At 50.5% G+C, this 23306-nt stretch overlaps 2 protein-coding genes across 2 annotated transcripts in view; one reads left to right on the forward strand and one right to left on the reverse strand.

Annotated features, from left to right (window-relative positions):
- Nucleotides 1–2113: 2113 nt before the first annotated feature.
- Nucleotides 2114–12648, reverse strand: LOC105943074 (C->U-editing enzyme APOBEC-1). Its single transcript, XM_055143609.1, has 5 exons — nucleotides 12633–12648; nucleotides 9303–9330; nucleotides 7361–7755; nucleotides 4480–4598; nucleotides 2114–2242 (listed from the first exon to the last, which is right to left on the reverse strand). The coding sequence occupies exons 1-5, from the start codon at nucleotides 12646–12648 to the stop codon at nucleotides 2114–2116; spliced, it is 687 nt and encodes a 228-aa protein (XP_054999584.1).
- Nucleotides 12649–21894: 9246 nt separating this feature from the next.
- Nucleotides 21895–23306, forward strand: part of APOBEC1 (apolipoprotein B mRNA editing enzyme catalytic subunit 1) — a 10516-nt gene continuing 9104 nt past the window's right edge. Inside the window, exon 1 of the mRNA XM_055143610.1 lies at nucleotides 21895–21997. Within this exon, the coding sequence (XP_054999585.1) occupies nucleotides 21895–21997 (103 nt within the window). The remainder of the gene's footprint in view (nucleotides 21998–23306) is intronic.

Genomic DNA, 23306 nt, shown 5'->3' on the forward strand with positions numbered 1-23306 from the left:
AGAGGAAACAGAGAGAGAGGAGAGAGAGAGAGACAGAGAAAGAGAGGACAGAGAGGACAGAGACAGAGAAAGAAAAGACAGAGGAGAGAGAGAAAGGAGAGAGAGGAGAGAGAAGGTGAAGAGAGGAGAGAGAGACAGATGAAGAGAGAGGAGAGAGAGAAGAGGAGAAAGAGGAAAGAGACAGAGAGGAGACAGAGAACGAGAGAGAGAGAGAGAGAGAGAGAGAGAGAGAGAGAGAGAGAGAGCGCACAGGCTCCCCCAGAGGCGTGGGGGGGGAGTGAGGCACCGCACTGGGAGCTGCGGGAGACCCTTAAGCAAGCTGAGCCCCCCCGCAGCCTGGCCTTGGGCGGCCCGTGGCCACCCGCTGGAAGTCACCCTCTCTCCGACTGAGCACATGCACACTTGGCCCACGCGTGGCTCTCTCTAGCAGTGAAGGGTCCCTAGCTACCGTGTGGCCTGTCACCTGGCGTGCTTCAGAGCTCAGCTCAGCGCACAGGGCTGCAGTGAACCCCAGGCAGTGTGTCTCTTTCAGGACTCATTTCTTTCATTTCAAATTTAATCCATGTAAGAGAAACAGTTACAAAGTGGTTCCTGATGGGGTTTCAGTGAATGTCCCAACACCCGTCCCTTCACCAGTGCACAGTTCCCACCACCACAGTCCTCCGTCTCCCTCCCGCCCCCCCAGTCTGCCTTGACCGGACTCTTCTCTCTCCCCTCTCTCACTCGTTTCTTTCTCTCCCCCCTCTCCTCTCTCCCTCTTCCTTCTCTCTCCTTCCCCTCTTCTCTTCCCCCTCCCTCATTCCTCTCTCCCCTCCCTCCTCTCTTCCTCTTCTCTCTCTCCTCCGCCCATTCAGTTTATTGTGGTTTGCCGTACTATGAGGTTATCACATATATAATATATATATATATATATATATATATATATATATATATATATATATTGCTTTTTGGGTCACACCTGGCGATGCTCAGGGGTTACTCCTGGCTCTGCACTCAGGAATTAACTCCTGGCGGTGCTCAGGGGACCCTATGGGATGCTGGGAATCGAACCTGGGTCGGCCTCATGCAAGGCAAACGCCCTCCCCGCTGTGCTATTGCTCCGGCCCTGATTGTTTTATTTTTTTTTTCTTTTTTGGGTCACGTATATCTTTTTACCGACTTTCAGCACTCAGTTCTTGTAGGATTAATGTTTTTGTCTTCCCGGGTAGATGCCCTGGAGCCAGATTACTGGGTCCCTTCTATGGAAATTCTATCCACAAAGTTTCAAAAAAGTCTCCAAGCCATTTTTTTTTCCAGAGAGACTCAACCAGACCAGAGTCCCGCCAGCAGTCCAGGAGCGTCTCCTTCCTTCCACCACGAACTCTTCCCAGTCTTTTCCAGACAGATCACTCCCTCTTTGGGATACCTCATTGTGATCTTGACTTGCTTTGCCCGATAATTAGTGATAATGAATACTTCCGTCGGACCTGGGAGCTGTCTTTAGGTTTTTCTTGCAGGAAACGTGAGTACATCTCCTTCCCCCATTTTTGGACGGGTCTTGTTTAAAGTTATTTATTTATTTATTTATTTATTTATTTATTTATTTATTTATTTATTTATTTAGCTTTTTGGGTCACACCCGGCGATGTTCAGGGGTTCCTCTTGGTTTTGCACTCAGTAATGACTCCTGGCGGTGCTCGGGGGAGCCTATGGGATGCTGGGAATCGAACCCAGGTCGGCCGAGTGCAAGGCAATACGCCTCACCCACTGTGCTATGGCTCCAGCCCCTCAAGTTTTGGTTTTTGAAGTCACCTCCAGCAGTGCTCAAGGATTATTCCGGGGTCTGTGCCCAGGAGTGACTCCTGAGGTGGGGTTGGGAGCGCAGGAGACCATGTGTGGGAACTGAAGCAGGTCGGTGCGTGCAAGGCAAACACCGGGACCCCCTTCACTAACTCTCCAAGCCTGGGTTCAGCTTTGCTGGAAGGGTGGGTGGGGGAGGGGCGGGCTTCCTTCCTGGCTTTCAGCATCATCATGGTGGGGGGAGAACCAAAGGAGGGGGGTGAATCTCGACTCTTCCGTGGGTCACAGTTGTCCAGTCTTGACACCATGTGCATGCGGGTGATCGTTCTCGTCTTCAAGTTGCCAGAAAATGCTTTAGAATATTATAAAGGATCACAGGGTGACAATGGTTTTGAGGAATAACACCAAAACTGGCAAACTGACTCCACCTTAATTTTGAAATCTTGATGCAGGGAGGAAGACCCTGTTGCAAATAAAAAAAAGACAAGGTTATTTTTATTTATGTATTGCCTTGCAGCTGCTGACCCGGGTTCGATTACTCCGCCCGTCTCGGAGAGGCCGGCAAGCTACGAGGGTATCCCACCCGCACGGCAGAGCCTGGCAAGCTACCGGTGGCATATTCAATATGCCAAAAACAGTAACAAGGCTCACCATGGAGACGTTACTGGTGCCCGCTCGAGCAAATCGATGAGCAACAGGATGACAGTGATACAGTGACAGTAATACTTTTTAATTGGATCACTGTGAGATAGACCCTTACAAAGCTGTTCGTGATTGGGTTTCAGTCATACAGTGCTCCGACACCCATCCCTCCACCCGTGTACATTTCCCAGCACCAGTGTCCCCAGGTTCCCTCCCATCACCCCCCACCCCCACCCCCTGCCTGCCTCTATGGCAGGTGATTTTCTTCTCTGTCTCTCTCTGTCTCTCTCTGTCTCTCTCTCTCTCTGCATTGTGGTTTGCAATATTGATACTGAAAGGTTCTCAAGAATATCTCTTTACGGGGGCTGGAGCAATAGCACAGCGGGTAGGGCATTTGCCTTGCATGTGGCCGACTCGGGTTCGATTCCCAGCACCCCATATGGTCCCCTGAGCACTGCCAGGGGTAATTCCTGAGTGCAGAGCCAGGAGTAACCCCTGTGCATCGCCAGGTGTGACCCAAAAAGCCAAAAAAAAAAAATATCTCTTTACCTACTTTTAACCCTCTGATCTTGTCTGGCACGATCCCAGCTATTCTTGCCATGCTGGTCTCTTCTCTGTCTCACCTACACTCAATTCCCACCCCCCCCACACACTGTGGTTAGTTCCAACCACTGACCAGTCCTCCTAACCCCTGTTTCCCTGGCCATGGATATTAGTCTGCTACTATATATATATTTTTTATATCCCACATATGAATGCAGTCATTTTATATCTGTCCCTTTCCTTTTTTTTTTTTTTTTGTCACACCCAGCAATGCTCAGGGGTTACTCCTGCTTCTACACTCAGGAATCACTCCTGGCGGTGCTCAGGGGACCATAAGGGAAGCTGGGAATCGAACCCGGGTTGACCGTGTGCAAGGCCAATGCCCTCCCCGCTGTGCTATCGCTCCAGCTCCCGTCCCTTTCCTTCTGACTCATTTCATTCAGCGTGATACTCTCCGTGTGAAACAATGCTATTTTTAAAAAAAACTATTTATTTATTTTGGAGTTTGGGGCCATACTCAAAAGTGCTCAGGAATTATTCCTGACTCTGTGCTCGGGCATCACTTCTGGATGGCTTGGGGGGCCAGACAGAGTGCAATGGATCGAACCTGGTCTGCTGTGTGCAAGGTAAGTGCCCTACCCATTGTGCTATCTCTCTGGCCCTTCAGGGCATTCTGGTTTTTTTTTTTGGAGGATGTCACATCCAGTGATGCTCAGGGGTTCCTCCTGGCTCTGTACTCAAGAATTACTCCTGGCAGTACTTGGCGGACCCTATGGGATGCTGGGGATCGAACCTAGGTCAGCTGCATGCAAGGCAAACACCCTATTTGCACTTTTGGTTTGTTTTGGAGGCACACCCAGAGGTGCTCAGAGCATACCCCTGACTCTATGCTCAGAGACACTCTTGGCAGGGCTTGAGGGCCCATATATGATGCTGGGAATTAGACATAGGTTGGCTGCATGCATGGCTTCCCCGTGGTACTATCTCTGGAGCCTCACAATTTCTTGAATGGTCCAACTAGTTAAAATAACTGAGTCTGGGGCTGCAGAGATGGTACAGTGGGTGGGGCGCTTCCAAGTATATGTCGACTCGGGTTCATCCTCAGCATCTCTTGGTTCCCCGAGTACTGCCAGGACTAATTCCTAAGTGTAGAGTCACGAGTGACCCCTGAGTGCAGGCTGTGACCCCAAAACTGGAAGAAAAAAAACAAACAAAAACCAGTCTGTGGGGCTAGAGCGATAGCACAGTGGGTAGGGCGTTTGCCTTGCATTCCGCCGACCCCGGTTCAATTCCCGGCATCCTATATGGTCCCCTGAGCACTGCCAGGGGTAATTCCTGAGTGCAGAGCCAGGAGTAACCCCTGTGCATCGCCGGGTGTGACCCAAAAAGAAAAAAACAACCCAATCTGTATATACATGGCAAAGAGGTGGTGAGGGAAGTATGTATCAGAGTTAACAGGAAGGAAGTTTGCAGAAGAAACCCTTGGGTGTCAAAGTCTGCTCTATGATCACTTACTAGAATTATGAAGTTGAGTTCCAAGGCGTACAGCCCCAGGACCTGAGGCAGGTATCTTGGGCAGAATTGTTCTCCACCAGTCGGGTAGTTGACGAAATTCCTCCAGCAGTAATCATATGCTAAGGAAACACACAGTTCATATCATTTGATCAACACAACGGAAATTTACTTCAAGAACCCAACTTGTGGGAGAAAATAATTCAGGGGTAAAGATGCCTTCTGACTCACTGGTGCTGAGAACAATTTGATTCCCTAGGACACATATGGTCCCCTATATGCACATACCCTGGGGGTGAACCCTGAGCACAGTTTGCTTGCCAAAAAAAAAGAAAACAGACAAAGGGCCGAAGAGTTAGTATAGTGGGTAGGGAGCTCGCCTTGCAAACGGCTGACTCATGATTGATCCTTGGTACCATAGCGTCCCCTGAACCCTGCCAGGAATGACTCCTTGACCTTGAGTCCAGAGACAGAAGCTTACTTTAAGATAGTGCATCTTAAAAACAACTGCGCGGGGGGGGGGGGGGGGGGGGGGGGGGGAGGCTGGAGCCATAGCACAGCAGGGAGGGCGTTTGCCATGTATGCAGCCTATCCAGGTTCGATTCCCAGCATCCCATAGGGTCCCCCGAGCACCCCCAGGAGTAATTCCCGAGTGCATGAGCCAGGAGTAACCCCTGGGCATCTCCGGGTGTGACCCAGCCCCCCCCAACAAAACTGGGGGGTGCGGGCTGGAGCGATAGCACAGCAGGGAGGGTGTTTGCCTTGTATGCAGCCTATCCAGGTTCGATTCCCAGCATCCCATATGGTCCCCTGAGCACCTGAGTGCAGAGCCAGGAGTGACCCCAAAAGAAAAACAAAATCAACTCAGGGGGCCAGAGTGATAGTACAGCAGGGACGGCATTTGCCTTGCACTCGGCTAACCTGGGTTCGATCCCCTCCATCCTATAGGGTCCCCCGATCAATGCCAGGCATAATTCCTGAGTGTAAAGCCAGGAGGAACCCCTGAGCATCGCTGGGTGTGACCCAAAAAGGCAAACAAACAAAGAAACAAACTCAGGTGGCCCGGAGAAATAGCACAGTGTGCAGGGCGCTTGTCTTGTATGCAGCCAACTCAGGTTCGAACCCCAGCACCCCCTAGGGTCTCCCAGTCCTGCCAGGAGTGATGAATCAGTGCAGAGCCAGAAACTTGCCCTGCACACTGCTGGGTTAGACCCCAAAACAACAGCAAAAATAACTCAAGAGAGTTGAGTTATTTGGGGCCCAAGAGAGAGCACAATGGGCCGAAGGACCAAAGAAAGAGCATGTGCTTGTGTGTGTGTGTGTGTGTGTGTGTGTGTGTGTGTGTGTTTTCTTTTTGGGTCACACCTGGCGATGCTCAGGGGTTACTCCTGGCTCTGCAACTCAGAAATTACTCCTGGCAGTGCTGGGAATATGGGATGCTGGGAATCGAACCCGGGTGGGCCGTGTGCAAGGCAAATGCCCTCCCCGCTGTGCTATCGCTCCAGCCCCCCCCCAACCCAGAGAGTGTGTGCTTTTTTTTTTTTTGGTCATCTGGACTTTATTGATCTAATAAAATGCTTTTAATGAAGGACATCTGGGTTTAATCCCAGCGGCCACTCCCTGGGTGAGCAGCAGGTGGCAAACAGAACAATAGCCCTTAAGCACTCCTGGGGTGGCCCCACTCCAAGGGGGGAAAAAAAAAGGAAAGGAAAATGATCTGGGGAGAGTGAGTAACACTTAAGGGCTATTCTTGTTTCGGTTTTGCTTTGTTTGCAGCCACACCTTGGTGCTTAGGGCTCACTCCTGACTCTGTGCTTGGGGCTCACTCCTGACAGTCCCCCAGGGACCAGAGAGGTGCCAGGATCAAACCTGTTAACCTTGTGCAAGGGCAGCGCCCTCGCTGCTAGACAATCGTTCCAGGTCCGTAGGGGCTGTCCCTGGCCCTGTGCTCGGGGGGTAATAACGGAATGGGGGGGTGGGGTTTGAGGTGGCGTACGGACTGCTGGGGAACCAACCGGGGTATGTGACATGCCAGGCAAGCATCCTGTCCGCTGTCTTCTCTCTCCAACAAAGAAAAGGTTCCTCAGGGCTGGAAACTCAGAGCATTGAGCCCGTGCTTGGCACCCAGGCCATCCGGGTTTGACAGCGGGCAGCCCCCGGCCCCCTGGCCCTTCAGGAAGTGAGTAACTCCTGAACACGGCTCGGTGTGGTCCAAAAGCAAACAGCACACATGCAAAACATATACAAATAAAGCCTCTGGACTGAAGAGACAGCCCAGAGGCAGAGCCGCACCCCCTGCATGTGCTTAGGACCCAGGTTCAAATTATTGTACTGTATGTGGTCGGTCTCTGTTCCAAAAAAACATATATATATATATATATATATATATATATATATATATATATATATATATAATATATATATATTGCTTTTTTGGGTCACGATGCACAGGGCTTGCTCCTGGCTCTGCACTCAGGAATTACTCCTGGCGGTGCTCAGGGGACCCTATGGGATGCTGGGAATCGAACCCAGGTCGGCTGCATGCAAGGCAAACGCCCTCCCCGCTGTGCTATCCCTCCAGCCTGCCCCTGTCCAGTGGCTGGGGGATCATACTCCAGTTCGCTGGGGTCGACTGGCCAGGACCCTGACACTGGTGCCCGCTCAAGCAAATTGATGAACACCGGGAAGACAGTGACATCTGACAGTGACATATATGTAGTTACACCTGGTGATGCTCAGTGGTTACTCCTGACTCTGCACTCAGGAATTACTCCTGGCCGTGACCCTATGGGATGCTGGGAATCGAACCAAGGTTGGCTGTGTGCAAGGCAAATGCCCTACCCGCTCCAGCCCCCTAAGTTTTATTTTTGGCTTCTTCCTATACCTGGGTCTCTCATCGTCTGGATGGTCACCCCGCTGTTAATGAGCTCCCGGAGTCCTTGCCGGTTCTGCTCATCCATGTGCCGGAAAAGCCGGGCCACGTAAATGACGAGAGTCACGCTTGGGTGCTGAGTCACAAACTCTCGGATGGCCCTTGAGCACTCCCAGCAGGGGCTCCAGGACAAGAACCAGGTGATGGAGCAGCTGACGGAGGGGTCGAAGTGCCTCTCTGTGCTCAGCCTCTCTAGGAAGTTGACCTCGACGTGCCGGGTGGTGTTCCTGGCCGTGTGCACCCATTTACTCTTCCTGCCCCACTGGACTTCGTAGAGCAGGCAGGCCTCCCTCCGGAGCTGTCGGGGGTCGAAGAAATCCACAAACTCCTGGGGTTCAAGTTTTCTCCTGAAATAGAAAACAGAAATAGAAAAATTAACCCCCATGGGAGCTCGCCATCAGAGTGGGACTCTGCAAGCCACCTCACCCCCCCGCCCTTTTTTTCTTTTTTGGCTTGGGGTGGGAACACACCAAACAGTGCTCAGGGATTACTCCTGGCTCTGTGTTCCTGGTGGGCTCAAGGAGACCATACGTGGTATCAGGGATAGAACTCTGGTTAGATATGCATAACGTATGCTTCTTACGCGTATCTCTCTGGTCCCTGGAGAGGAATGAATTTAAAAAACAAGCAAAAGACAGTATAAGGGGCCAGAGCGATAGCACAGTGGGTAGGGCGTTTGCCTTGCAAGCGGCTGACCGGGGTTTGATCCCCGGCATCCCATATGGTCCCCCAAGCACCGCCAGGAGTAATTCCTGAATGCAAAAGCCAGGAGTAACCCCTGAGCACCGCTGGGTGTGACCCAAAGAGCAAAAAAAACAGTATAAAACTTACGAAGTCATACTTCAGATGAATAAGGCTGAAGAGAGAAGAAAAGATGGGATCTCCGTAATCAAAGAAAATAGGAAATATGGTGCTGGAATGATAGTACAGTGGGTAGGGCGTTTGCCTTGCATATGGCTAACCCAGGTTCCATCTCTGGCATTCCATAGGGTCCCCTGAACATGGCCAGAGGTAATTCCTGAGTGCAGAGCCACGAGTAACACCTGAACATTGCCAGGTAGACCCCAAAAGAAAAAAAAGGGGAAAATAAGGAAAGTTATAGTTCTATCTCTCTTACACCCACTTTTTCTTGGCTAAATTTAATGTCTTATATGTGAACATCAGTATTTTCTTTTATATTTTTGTTTTTTTTGGGTCACATCCAGTGATGCTCAGGGGTTCCTCCTGGCTCTGCACTCAGGAATCATTCCTGGCGGTGCTCGGGGAACCCTATGCAATGCTGGGAATTGAACCCGGGTCGGCTGTGAGCAAGGCAAATGCACTTCCTGATGGACTATCACTCTGGCCAGCATCATTCACTTAAAAAAAATATATATATATATATATATATATATATTTTTTTTTAAGAAAAGCTAGATAGTTTTTATTGAATGGATACTTATTTAGAAAGAGGCGAGTGGGGGATGGAGAAAGAAGTAAAGAAGGAAACATGGGTTCCAGAGAGAAAACCTGCTCAAAAGATTGAACAAGTAATGAGAGAGAGAGAGAGAGAGAGAGAGAGAGAGAGAGAGAGAGAGAGAGAAAGAGAGGGGTGGGCGGAATGATAGGACAGCAGGTAGGGCATTTGCCTAGCACTCAGTTGGTCTCCCCCAACCCGAAGCACCACCAGGAGTAATTCCTGAATGCTGAGCACCCCAAGCATCTCCAGGTGTGACCCAAAAAAGCCAGAGAGAGAGAGAGAGAGAGAGAGAGAGAGAGAGAGAGAGAGAGAGAGAGAGAGAGAGAGAGAGAGAGAGAGAGAGAGGGAGAGGGAGAGAGAGAGAGGGGCAAGGGAGACACGCGTTCAAGGGTGACCACGAGATGGAGTGGGGCATGAGGTGGGGCTGTCTCTCACTTCAAGGTCGGATCCGAGGCGGAGGAACCTGTGGGCCCAAAGAGGATCGTGTCAGACAACAGCCACATGTACGTGAAGCTACTAAGGGGGAGGGTTGTTTTCTAAACCAGCTGAACCATACAGGAAACAAAGTTCAAAGATTTTTTTCCCTGAATTAATTGGATCAAAGCAATGCACTGCATCCAGAAAAACAAGAGGGGCCAGAGAGACAGTTCAATAATTCTTTGAAGATTTCTCTCTCTCTCTCTCTCTCTCTCTCTCTCTCTCTCTCTCTCTCTCTCCTCCTTTCCTCTTTCCCTTCCTCCCTCCATTCCTCCATCCCTTCCTCCCTCCCTCCCTCCGTCCCTCCCTCTCTCTTTCTTTCTTTCTTTCTTTCTTTCTTTCTTTCTTTCTTTCTTTCTTTCTTTCTTTCTTTCTTTCTTTCTTTCTTTCTTTCTTTCTTTCTTTCTTTCTTTCTTTCTTTCTTTCTTTCTCTCTCCTTCCTTCCTTCCTTCCTTCCTTCCTTCCTTCCTTCCTTCCTTCCTTCCTTCCTTCCTTCCTTCCTTCCTTCCTTCCTTCCTTCCTTCTTTCTTTCTTTCTTTCTTTCTTTCTTTCTTTCTTTCTTTCTTTCTTCCTTCCTTCCTTCCTTCCTTTCTTGCATTTTTTTTTGTTTATTCAATTTGGGGCGGCTATACCTAGCTATGTTCTGGGATGACTCCTGGCAGACTTAGGGGCCCCTATGTGGTGCTGTTATATCTGGGTTCTGGGTTTCCCATTAGCAGAGAGACCAGTTTCCACAAGTGAGAATTCGAAAGCAAAAAGGAACCTTTATTGCGAGCTTGAGCTAGGGTCCAAGCCTCATCCAACGCAGTGGAGTCTTGACAAAGACCCCGACCCTAGTTCCAGGGAACATCATATGGCACACGGTTATATAAGCAAAGTTGGCAGTTTTCCCAAGAATTTCCATGAAGCAGTCACACGTGACTTACTGGTCATGCCCACCTGCTTATCCTACTTATCATATCCTACTTATCAGGGCTGGTTAGTGGCATCTAGGGAATTTCCAGCTTCTGCCAAGGATGGTCTCAGGGAATTCAAAACCTATGCTTTGGGTGGGGAACAGAAACTTAGGCTACTGCTATTTTGTTTTGTTTTGTTTTTCTCTTAGATCACACCCAGCAATGCACGGGGGTTACTCCTGGCTCTGCACTCAGGAATTACTCCTGGCAGTGCTCGGGGGATCCTATGGGATGCTGGGACTCAAACCCGGGTCGGCTGCGTGCAAGGCAAACGGCCTCCCCACTGTCCTACTGCTTTTTTTTTTTTTTTTTGCTGAGTTACAGCCTGTCATGGCGCTTATGAGGTTCTTTCTCGGCCTCCCATTGTCACCTGACCCAGACCAGATCTTCCAATGCGTAAGGATGAGGAGTGACTAGTTCCCTTTCACTCTGGCAATGTGCTCCACGCCCTGAGCTGGGCCTTGGTACCAGTAGGGTTTGTAGTGACTGCAGGAGAGAGGGATCATACGTTCTGGCCCACGCTTCCCCTTCCAAGGCTAAATTGGAGTAGTGGCAAGTCGACCCAAAAGAATCTCAAAGGGAGCCGAGTTCTTCCCTAAAGGGGGTTTGCACTCACAACAGGACAATTGGAAGAGATTTTTTGGGGGTGGGGAGGGATTCTTAAATCTATCTATCTACATCATATTTTCACCACCTAAATCTTTCTTTATTTAAAAAATTTTTTAAAATTCTTTTCTTCTTTTTTTCCCCAATACTTTTATTTTGTTTGTTTATTTATTTATTTATCTATCTATCTAGTTTTTGCTTTTTTTTTTTTCTTTTTGGGTCACACCTGGCGATGCACAGGGGTTACTCCTGACTCCTGCACTCAGGAATTATCCCTGGCCGTGCTCAGGGGACCATATGGGATGCTGGGATTTGAACCCGGGTCGGCCGCGTGCAAGGCAAACGCCCTACCCGCTGTGCTATCTCTCCAGCCCCTAGTTTTTGCTTTTTTGGGTCACACCTGGCAATGCCCAGGGGTTACTCCTGGCTCTGCAGTCCCCAAATTTTTCTAATATACCTGGGAACACCAAGCCATCTCTCTGGCTTTCTCAGTAGAGATTGGAAACGCAAATGACAAGTGCTCAAATGCTCAGGGTACAAGAACCAATAGGGGGCTGGGGTGATAGCACAGCGGGGAGGGTGTTTGCCTTGCATGCGGCCGACCTGGGTTCGATTCCCAGCATCCCATAGGGTCCACCTGAGCACCGCCAGGGGTAATTCCTGAGTGCAGAGCAGGGAGGAACCCCTGAACATTGCTGGGTGTGACCCAAAAAGAAAAAAAAAAGAAGAACCTATAGACATTCATACCCCGAACATCCGAGCACCCGCCACCCGCATGAAATCCAGCTGTCAATCCTCCCCTGGATAAGCTCCTTGACCCTGACCAAGGCCTCCTCTTCCAACACCATCTCTCAGCATCAAGGAACTTGCCCATCGGGGAGGGAGACAAGACCTCCACCAGGGCTTACTCCTGGCTCTGCACTCAGGGATCACTCCTGGCGGTGCTCCGGGGACCACAAGGATGCCAGGGACTGAGCCCAAGTCAGCCACATGCAAGGCAACCTGCTGGACTATCACTCCAGCCCCTCAGACGGCTATTTTCACAATGCTACTGCTCAAGGTTTGACAATGAGAAAATATTGACTTAAGTGTCACCTGAAAAAAAAATTTTTTTGTTTTGCTTTTTGGGTCACACCTGGCAATGCACAGGGGTGACTCCTGGCTCATGCACTCAGGAATGACTCCTGACGGTACTCAGGGGACCCTATGGGATGCTGGGAATCGAACCCAGGTCGGCCTCGTGCAAGGCAAACGCCCCTCCCTGCTGTGCTATGGCCCTAACCCGTGTTCTCTCTCTCTCTCTCTCTCTCTCTCTCTCTCTCTCTCTCTCTCTCTCTCTCTCTTTTTCCTTTTGGGTCACTCCTGGCAATGCACAGGGGTTACTCCTGGCTCTGCACTCAGGAATCACCCCTGGCGGTGCTCAGGGGACCATATGGGATGCTGGGAATTGAACCCGGGTCGGCCATGTGCAAAGCAAACGCCCTCCCTGCTGTGCTATAAGCTCCAGCCCCAGATCAAAAGTCTTGTGTGAACAGCAGTATAAGCAATCGTCATGACAAGAATGATACAAAATCATAAAATCATCTCATCTCAGAAGAATATGGATAGAGGAATAAGCAGAAATGTTGGGGAAAAAAATCTCCCACATGTAGACAGACAGACAGACAGACACACACACACACACACACAGCACAGAAGAGACTACGGGACTTGCAGGACTGCCTACCTCTGCCGCAAGCCATAGCGCTCTGGCACTGGTGGCGTCCTCTCGTGATAAGCTTTGTGCCAGAGTTTCTGCAGCTGCACGCCTATTTATTCAGTGCCTCCACGGCTATGTGCCTCAGCAATGAGTGACTCATTGCTGAGTTTCAGGAAGAGTCTAAGTGGCTAGCCTGGGCAGCTAATCAGGAGGGCACTTGACTTCAGAGTTGGCACCAGGGGGCAGAGGAAGGAAATTGATGGTGCAAATAATATAAATCCTATGGTGCAGCTCGTTGAGGACCCCCTAACTCCAAATTTCCCTCCAGTGACATCTCCATTCAAGGTATTTTTTTGTTGTTGTTGTCTTTTCCTTTTTTTTTTTTTTGCTTTTTGGGTCACACCCGGCGATGCACAGGGGTCACTCCTGGCTCATGCACTCAGGAATCACCCCTGGCGGTGCTCAGGGGACCATATGGGATGCTGGATTCGAACCCGGGTCGGCCGCGTGCAAGGCAAACGCCCTACCCGCTGTGCTATCACTCCAGCCCCTGTTGTCTTTTCCTTTAAGTGAAGGATAAAGCCAGACAGATCCATATTCCTGGGCTGGAACCATACGACAGCAGGGCAGGCCCTTGCCTTGCACATAGCCGACCTGGGTTCGATCCCCGACATCTCATAGTGGCCCCCTAGCACAGCCAGAAGTGATTCCTGCAATTCAAACCAGGAGTAAACCCTGAACATTGTTGGGTGTGGAACAAAAACAACAATGAAAAATAAATCGATCCACATTCCTTATTACTTTTGTGGGGGCTGAGGGTTCATATGGGGAGCTAGGGTTCAAACCCAATTCCTCCTGGCTCTGCTCTCAGGAATCTCTTCTGGCGGTGCTCAGGGGACCCTATGAGATGCTGGGGATCAAAGCCGGGTCGGCCATATGCAAGGTAAACGCCCTACCTGCTGTGCTATCTTTCTGCCACTCTCCCCTCATTGCTTATTTATTAAAATTAAATTACTTGGAGTGTAGGGGATAAAATTCAGGGGTTTACTTGAGCTAGCCAATCGCTCTCCCATGCTGAGCCACCCCTAGGCCATCTGTCAATCCTTCGTGGAGAGAAAAGGGAGCACCAGGAAGAGAGAATTCACCTTTTTATACATCAGGAAGATGCTCATCAAAACCTACTTTCTTATTCACTTATTCACTGCTTTTTTTTTTTCTTTATGGGTCACACCCGGCGATGCACAGGGGTCACTCCTGGCTCGTGCACTCAGGAATTGCTCCTGGTGGTGCTCAGGGGACCCTATGAGATACTGGGGATTGAACCCCGGTTGGCCCTATGCAAGGCAAACACCCTCCCTGCTGGGCTATCACTCCAGCCCCATTCACTGCTTTTTTAATTCACTCATTTGATAACTTCCCCTTAGTTTTCTCTTGCCTCAAAATTCCTTTAAAAACAAGGGGAGGCCCCTGAGCATGGCCAGGGGAAATTCCTGAGTGCAGAGCCAGGAGTGACCCCTGAGCATTGCTGAGTGTGACCCAAAAATCGAAAAAACAAAAACAAACAACAACAAAAAAAACAAGGGGAGGGGGGGCTGGAGCAATATCACAGCGGGTAGGGCGTTTGCCTTGCACTCGGCCGACCCGGGTTCGATTCCCAGCATCCCATATGGTCCCCCGAGCACCGCCAGGAGTAATTCCTGAGTGTAGAGCCAGGAGTAACCCCTGTGCATAGCCAGGTGTGACCCCCCCAAAAAAAGCAAAAAAAAAAAAAACCCAAAAAAACAAGGGGACGGGAGGGGGCCGGAGCGATAGCACAGTGGATAGGGCATTCGCCTTGCACGAGGCCGACCCGGGTTCGATCCCCGGCATCCCATATGGTCCCCCAAGCACCACCAGGAGTAATTCCTGAGTGCAAAGCCAGGAGTAACCCCTGAGCATCGCTGGGTGTGACCCAAAAAGCAAAAAAAAATAAGGGGGGAGAGGGTCAAGCTGGAGAGACAATCCAGGAGGGAGGGTACTCGCCTTGTACATAGCTGACTCTGGTTCCATCCCCAGCATCCCACAGGTTCCCGGTGGGGCCAGCCAGGAGAGAAATCCCTGAGTGCAGAGCCAGGAATAAGCCCTGAGCACCGCTGCTGTGGTCAAAACCCAAACAAAACAAAGAGGTGGAGTTGTGACGCTTTTAGATACAACCGCGAGGACTTTGGCTTCTTGGGTAATTTGTGTAGCAATTTTTGGTCCTCTCTAGAAGTTAAGGTCCATGGGGCCAGAGAGCTGGCACAGGGGCGGCGGTGGGGGCGGGGTGGGGGTCAGGGGGGATTGGGGGGAGGCTTTGGCAGGTCTCACGTGTAGGGATTTACAGCTGTGGAGATTCCATTCGGAGGCTCTCAATGGGAAATTCTAGAGCCCCTTCGGTGTTGACCACTTTTATTAATTGCATTTAGTTTTTGATTTCGGAGCCACACCCCTTAGGGATTTCCCTACAGTTGTTTCTAGGGTTTAGGGCTGGCCTTTCCGATGGGGGAGGGATGGGAAAGGGAGTGGGGGGAGGGGATCACACGCGTACTCTGCTCAAAGGCGACCCCTGGTGGCGATTAAGGGTTGAAACTCGGCAAGGGCCTGACGTCTGCGGGGGTAGGGAGAGCTTTGAGGTCTGCAGCCACGGGTGTCTGGCGGAGCTCCGGGCTTGCTCCCCGACTCCGCATCGCCCCCCGCACAGCCAGGAATGACCCAGGGCTAGCCACCGCCGGACAGGCCTTCCCACTGAGAAGAAATCAGGACCAGGGGCCGGAGTCATAGCATAGCAGGGAGGGCGTTTGCCTTGCACCCGCTGACCCGGGTTCGATTCCCAGCATCCATATGCCCGAGCACCGCCAGGAGTCATTCCTGAGTGCATGAGCCAGGTGGAACCCCTGACCATCGCCGGGTGTGACCCAAAAAGAAATGCAAAATAAAAATAAAAGTATTGAGGGGCTGGAGCAATAGCACAGTGGGTAGGGCGTTTGCCTTGCACGCGGCCGACCCGGGTTCGATTCCCAGCATCCCATATGCTCCCCTGAGCACCGCCAGGGGTAATTCCTGAGTGCAGAGCCAGGAACAACCCCTGTGCATCGCAAAAAAAAAAGCAAAAAAATAAAAATAAAAATAAAAGTATTGAGAAAAGAAAGAAATCAGGGCCCAAAAGATAGTACGGTTTCACTAATAAAAATTTTTAAAAAATCATAAGTTTGTAACTGTACCTCACGGTGATTCACTAATAAAAATTAAAAAAAAAGAAAAGATAGTATGGGGGGGGCTGGAGCCATAGCACAGTGGGTAGGGTGTTTGCCTTGCATGCAACTGACAAGGGTTCGATTCCCAGCATCCCTGAGCACTGCCAGGAGTGGTTCCTGAGTGCAGGGCCAAGAGTAACCCCTGTACATCAGCGGGTGTGACCCAAAAAGCAAAAAAAAAAAAGATAGTACAGGGGTGAGGGGTTCGCCTTGCAGGTGGCCAACCTCTGTACAATCCCCCGAACCACACCTGAGCACAGGGCAAAAAAGAGATCATTCTGGGTTTTTGTTTGTTTGGTGACCATACCGAGTGGTGCTCAGGGCTTACTCCTGGCTCTGTGCTCAGGAATCAGTCCTGGTGGTGGGCCTTAGGGGATTCCGGGGATCAAACCCAGGTTGGCTGCATACAAGGTCAGCGCCCTCCCCTCTGTACTTTCACTCCGGCCCCTGAGAAGAAAATTATTAATTGAGATACTATTGGATTATTGCTCTGGCTTCACACCCCTCCCCCGCAACCTGGGTTCTTTCAGTAATCAAAAAAGCATGAGGGTTGGAGCAATAGCACAGTGGGTAGGGCGTTTGCCTTGCACCTGGCCGACCTGGGTTCGATTCCCAGCATCCCATAGGGTCCCATGAGCACTGCCAGGAGTTAATTCCTGAGTGCATGAGCTAGGAGTCACCCCTGCACCACATTGACAGGTGTGACCCAAAGAGCAAAAAAAAAAAAACAGCATGAACTGGACTGGAGAATAGTACAGCAGGAGCAGGTAGGGTATTTGCCTTGCACACAGTCAACCAGGGTTAGATCCCCACATTCCACATCCCATAGGGTCCTCTGAGCCCCACCAAGAGTAATTCCTGAGTGCAGAGGCAGGAGTAACCCAGTAACCCAGGAGCATTGCCAGTTGTGACTAAAAAGCACACATACACACACACACACACACACACACACATGAAAGCAAGCATCAACTGACTGACAAGAGAAAAAATGAAAATTATTATTATTGTTATATGAGAGTGATTTATTTATTTATTTATTTTGGATCACACCCGGCGATGCTCAGAGTTACTCTGGCTCAGTGCTCAGAAATCACTCCTGGAGAGCTCAGGGGACTCTATGGGATGCCGGGGAGTGAACCCAGGTCAGCCACATGCAAGGGAAACATCCTCCCTACTGTGCTTTCACTCCGGCCCCTGAGAAGAAAATTATTAATCGAGGTGATTAAGTCCACAATTTAAAAACCTGCAGGGCTGGAGCAATAGCACAGCAGAGAGGGCGTTTGCCTTGCACTCGGCTGACCAGAGTTCGATTCCCAGCAACCCATAGGGTCCCCTGAGCACTGTCAGGGTAATTCCTGTGCATCACCGGGTGTGACCCAAAAACAAAACAAAACAACAACAACAAAAAAACCAAACCATGCTTTGACTCAAATCCCGTAAAAGACACCCCCCCATGTCCGCCACTCTTTATTGGTTTGTTGTTTTTTCAGCCACACCGGACCTTATGGGATGCTGGGAATCAGAACTCAGGTCAGGGGCTGGAGCCATAGCACAGCGGGGAGGGCATTTGCCTTGCACACGGCTGACCCAGGTTCGATATATGATCTCCTGAGCACCACCAGGGGAAATTCCTGAGTTCAGAGCCAGGAGTGACCCTTGTGCATTGCCGGGTGTGACCCCCCCCCAAAAAAAAAGCAGAACTCAGGTCAGCAGCTTTAAGTGGGTACGATCTCTAGGGAAAAACAGGTAGAAGCTGATTTGGTTGGGTTTGGGGCCTCACCGGGCTGTGCTCAGGGCTTATTCCTGGCTCTGTCACAGGGATCGCTCCTGGGGGCTCCAGGGGAGAGAAGTCCTCCAATTTACACAAAGGTGAAACTGTTGAGACACAGCCTCCACGTTCCAAGGACTAATATGAACTTAGAATTTACAGCAGGTTCCCCAAGTAGTTAACGGTCAGTGGCAAAAATCCCTGATTTACAAAACCCCAAACTCACAATATTCCTAAAATAAAACTCCCTCCCCCCCCATAAGGATAATGAGAGCTCCCAAGGGCTGGAGGGATAGTGCGGGGGTTAAACAGGGCTTAAGAGAGAATAGCATATCTGAGAGGGCATTTGCCTTGTATGTGGCTGGCCCGGGTTCAGTGGTTCCATCCCTACAACCCAGATGGTTTCCCAGGCACCCCAGGAGTAATTCCTGAGAGCAGAGCCAAGAGTAATCCGTGAGCATCGCTGGGTGTGACCTATAAAGCCAAAAAGAAATAAGTTGATAAACTGCTTGTATAGCAGGTGGCCAAACTCAGTTCAATTCCCAGAACCCACATGAAACCACCTAGAGTGACCGCTGAGCACAGAGCCAGGAGTAAGCCCTAAGCACTGCCAGGCGTGCCCCTGAAACTGAATAAAATACATTTTAAAAAGCTCCCTGCAGGGGGCTGGAGTGAAAGCACAGAGGGTAGGGCATTTGCCTTGCACGCAGCTGACCCAGGTTCGATTCCCAGCATCCATAGGGTCCCCTGAGCACTGCCAGGAGTGATTCCTGAGTGCAGAGCCAGGAGGAACCCCTGAGCATCGCCGGGTGTGACCCAAAAAGAAAAAAAAAGTAGGGTTTTTCGGTCATGAACAACTTTGTAACTGTGTATCTCACTGTGATTCAATAAAAAATATGAATATATTTAAAATGCAATAAAAATTTTAGGGTTTTTTGCTTGATTGTTTTTGGTGGTTTGTTTTGTTTTTGTGTGTTTTATCTTTTTTCTCTTTTAGGTTGCACCCAGTGATGCTCAGGGGTTACTCCGGGCTCATACACTCAGGAATTGCTCCTGGCGGTGCTGGGGAGACCATCTGGGATGCCGGGGATTGAACCCAGCCAGGTCGGCCATGTGCAAGGCAAATGCTCTACCTGCTGGACTATTGCTCGGGCCCCTTGTGTGTGTTGTGTGTGTGTGTGTGTGTGTGTGTGTGTGTGTGTGTGTGTATGTGTTGGTTTCTTTTTTGTTTGTTTGTTTTTGGTTGGGTTTTTTTTTTTTTTTTTTGCTTTTTGGGTCACACCCAGTGATGCACAGGGGTCACTCCTGGCTCTGCACTCAGGAATCACTCCTGGCCGTGCTCAGGGGACCATATGGGATGCTGGGAATCGAACCCAGGTGGGCCGAGTGCAAGGCCAACGCCCTCCCCACTGTGCTATCACTCCAGCCTCTGTGTTGGTTTCTGAACCACACCCGGTGGTGCTCAGGGTTTACTCACGAGACTGAGTATGGGGCTGTGCTCAGTGATCGCTCCTGGTGACAACCAGGAACACTGAGGTTCCAGGGACTGAAGCCAGGTTGGCCTCGACAAGGCAAGCACCCTGCCCACCGTACTGTCCTGGACAATGTCCAGGCCCTTAGACATTGTTTTGGGGGGACCAGAGCAAGAGAACAGCAGCTAAGGCGTTTGCCTGCGTGTGGCCAACCTGGGTTCTATCCCTGCCACCTCTTATGGCTCCCTGAGCACTACCCCACGTGGCCCCAAAACCTAAACAAATAAATCTTCAAAAATCACTTTGGTTTTGGACCAACGCTTGATGGCAGTCAGTGGATTTACTGGCTTGGTGCATGGAGTCACTCGTAACAATGCCCGGGAGTCACTCCCAACAGTGCTCAGGAGTCCCTCTAACAGTGCTCGGGAAACCATATGGTGCCAGAGAATGAATCCAGATCCCCCATCATGCAAAGCCTGCACCCCAACACATTCAGCTACACCCTGTCAAGATATCATCTTTATTGATGATTTTTTTCTTTTTTACTTGGGGTCACACCCTGTAGTGCTGAGGGCTCATTCCTGGCTCTGTGCTTAGGGCTCGCTCCTGGCGGTGCTCGGGGTATACTATGAGGTGCCAGGGGTTGAGTCTGGGTCATCTGTGTGCAAGGCGAGTGCTTTACCCACGATACTATCCCTCCTGCCCACAAGATCTTAAAATCTTTTTTTTTTTTTTAAATTTCGGCAGCCTTTTATTTATTTGTTTATTTATTTATTTATTTATGGCTTTTTGGGTTACACCCGGCAATGCACAGGGGTTACTCCTGGCTCATGCACTCAGGAATTACTCCTGGTGATGCTCAGGGGACCCTATAGGATGCTGGGAATCGAACCCGGGTTGGCTGCATGCAAGGCCAATGCCCTCCCGGCTGTGCTATGGCTCCAGCCCCAAGATCTTAAAATCTTTCAATGTTGTTACGGCAGAAGACTTCAGGAAGAAGAAAGAGATTGCTAATAAGTTTTTTTTTGGGGGGGAGGGGCGCTTGGATCACACTCGGCAATGCTCAGGGGTTCCTTCTGGCTCTGCACTCAGGAATCACTCCTGGCAGTGCTCAGGGGACCCTATGAGATATTGGGAATCGAACCTGGGTTGGCCATGTGCGAGGCAAATGCCCTCCCAGCTGTACTATTGCCCCGGCCTTTAAGTTCTTCTCCACTGGTTAGATCGTTCCTGGGAGCTGCTGGGAATTTAGACTCTCAAGTATTACTTAAGTCATCTCCGTTCTGCCTCAGAGCCCCTCACTAAAACTAGCCCTTTGCTGAAAACATATTTGAAGGCAACCCATTCTAGCTCCCAAAGGAGAGAACTGAGGGGTTGGAGCCATCGCCCGGCATGGGAGACGCTTGCCTTGGGAGTGATAGTACAGCGAGTAGGGCATCTTCCTTGCACGGGGCTGACCCGGGTTCAATCCTTGGCATCCCATAGGGTCCCCTGAATACCGCCAGGAGTAATTCCTGCGTGCAGAGCAAGGAGTTACCCCTGAGCATTGTCAGGTGTGGCCCAAAAAGCCAAAGAGAAAAAAAAAAGAAAAGACGCTTGCCTTGCACATGGCCAATCCCGGTTCGATCCCTGTTCCCCAATACCTGGAGTGATCCCTGAGCACAGAGCCGGGATAAGGGAAGGTTGGAGCTGTGATCTCGGAGTGTGTGCAGAAATGCAGAGGACAGGCTGGAGCGATACTACAGAGGGTAGGGTATGTGCCTTGCACGCGACCGACCTGAGTTTGACCCCCGGCATCCCCTCTGGCTCCCCGAGCACCTCCAGGAGTTTCCTGAGTGCAGAGCCAGGAGTAACCCCTGAGCTCACTGAGTGTGACCTCCCCTCCCTCCCAAAAAAAAGAAAGAAAGAAATGATGCAGAGGAGCCCCCCTGGAGGTTCAGGCCCCGGGGTCAGTGGCGACACGGGCTAGAGTATTCACTTTTCTCTGCAGTGCCCTTGGCCATGGGCTGGAGCGATAGCACAGCGGGTAGGGCGTTTGCCATGCACCCAGCCCACCCGGGTTTGATTCCTCTGTTTCTCTCAGAGAGCCTGGCAAGAGACCTAGAGTATCCCTTCTGCATGGCAGAGCCTGGCAAGCTCCCCGTGGCATATTGGATATGCCAAACACAGTCACAACAAGTCTCACGATGGAGATGTGACTGGTGCCCGCTTGAGCAAATCGATGAACAACGGGAGGACAGTGCCCAGGGCTACAGTGCACTTGGCCTTACATTAGCCCCAGCTCCCAGGAGGAAGAGAGCTCCCTTAAGGTTGTGTCCTAATTATCTGACTCATAGCCAAAGTCCTTTTGCTTTGGCATCTCAGGTGACTCTCCCTTCTCCTGAGGGTTTCAGGGCAAAGAGCAAATGAGGAGGAAATTATAATCAGGTGAATACAAATAAAGGGCAAGACGCCGTGTGTACAGAATGAGACGCTCCTCCACTCCTTCCTGCCCTCTCTTCTTCACGGTTTTTGGACAAGGACCCTGTGGGTCACTCCGACTTGGTTGGGATGGGTCATAGGATCCTGAGGCCAGATGTCACGGGAAGAACTTTGGAATGAGTGGGGCCTCCGGGAGCTACGGTACAGAATCGACGTTACCCGCACCATAAACTTTCGTCACCGACCCACTGAGGCCAACTCCTAAAGCAAGTGCCCTCTTGGTTGGTTGCCGAGCTGTCCAGCCCAGGCACCGAGGAACTTCCTGAAACTCAGGACTGAGTCACCCAGTGGAGCCGATGGCCGTGGTGACACAGAATAAGCCAGTTGTCACGTGGCTGCCTGAGTTTCACTTCGGCACCGCGGGACCAACCGGTGACAGAGCCATGACCTCTGGGAGCAGTAAGAGGGGCTGGGGTCGGGGGGAGAGGTGGGGTCTGGGCAGGCAAATTCCATAGTCTTTTGTTGCTGTTGATTTTGGCCACACCCACTGCTCAGGGCTTGCTCCTGGCTCTGTGCTCAGGGGTTGGTCCTGGCGGGTTGGGGTCACCATATGGGGTGCCGGGGATTGAACCCAGGTTGGTCGTGTGCAAGGCTAGTGCCCTACCTGCTGTACTCTTGCTCTGGGCCCTCTCTGCGGGGGAATCTTTGCAGCAGATCAAGCTAGCGGAAGTTGCTTATTGGGGGGAAGAGGGGTGCTTCCCTTTGCTGGGAGAGAGGGGTGCTCCCCTTTGCTGGGGAGAGAGGGGTGCTCCCCTCCGCTGGAGGATACTTCACCACTTAAGTTCTGAGGTGCGTTCATCAGCTGTGTTGGGATATGGGCTGGGGGAACCCCAAACCCCACTATCTAGAAGACATTGGGATCCCGGGATGGAAACTGGGTCAGCTGCACTCAAGGCTGTGCCTTAAGCCCTGTGTCACTGTCCAGCCCCATTTCTTTCTTTCTTTCTTTCTTTCTTTCTTTCTTTCTTTCTTTCTTTCTTTCTTTCTTTTCTTTCTTTCTTTCTTTCTTTCTTTCTTTCTTTCTTTCTTTCTTTCTTTCTTTCTTTCTTCTTTCTTTCTCTATTTCTCTCTTTCTCTCCCTTCCTTCCTTCCTTCCTTCCTTCCTTCCTCTTCCTTCCTTCCTTCTTTCTTTCTTTCTTTCTTCTTTCTTTCTTTCTTTCTTTCTTTCTTTCTTTCTTTCTTTCTTTCTTTCTTTCTTTCTCTCTCTCCCTTCCTTCCTTCCTTCCTTCCTTCCTTCTTCCTTCCTTCCTTCCTTCCTTCCTTCCTTCCTTCTTTCTTTCTTTCTTTCTTTCTTTCTTTCTTTCTTTCTTTCTTTCTTTCTTTCTTTCTTTCTTTCTCTATTTCTCTCTCTTTCTCTCCCTTCCTTCCTTCCTTCTCTTCTTCCTTCCTTCCTTCCTTCCTTCCTTCCTTCCTTTCTTTCTTCTTTCTTTCTTTCTCTCTCTCTCCTCCCTCCCTCCATCCATCCCTTCTTTCCTTCTTTCCTTCTTTCCTTCCTTCCTTCCTTCCTTCCTTCCTTCCTTCCTTCCTTCCTTCCTTCCTTCCTTCCTTCCTTCCTCCTTCCTTCCTTCCCTCCTTCTTTCTTTCTTTTACTTTTTTATTGAATCACTGTGGGATAGACCCTTACGAAGCTGCTCATGATTGGTTTTAGTCATACAGTGTTCCAACACCCATCCCTCTACCAGTGTACATTTCCCAGCACCAATGTCCC

The sequence above is a fragment of the Sorex araneus genome, chromosome 6 (assembly GCF_027595985.1).
Source record: "Sorex araneus isolate mSorAra2 chromosome 6, mSorAra2.pri, whole genome shotgun sequence".
NCBI classification, from domain to species: Eukaryota; Metazoa; Chordata; class Mammalia; order Eulipotyphla; family Soricidae; genus Sorex; species Sorex araneus.

Bases quoted from the DNA above. Each gene is read 5' to 3' on its own strand.
- LOC105943074 (XM_055143609.1), bottom strand. The intron at 7,756-9,302 runs GTGAGAGACAGC...TTTCTATTTCAG, and splicing joins GCCTCGGATCCGACCTTGAA to GAGAAAACTTGAACCCCAGG. The intron at 4,599-7,360 runs GTATAGGAAGAA...GTGTTTCCTTAG, and splicing joins CCAGACGATGAGAGACCCAG to CATATGATTACTGCTGGAGG.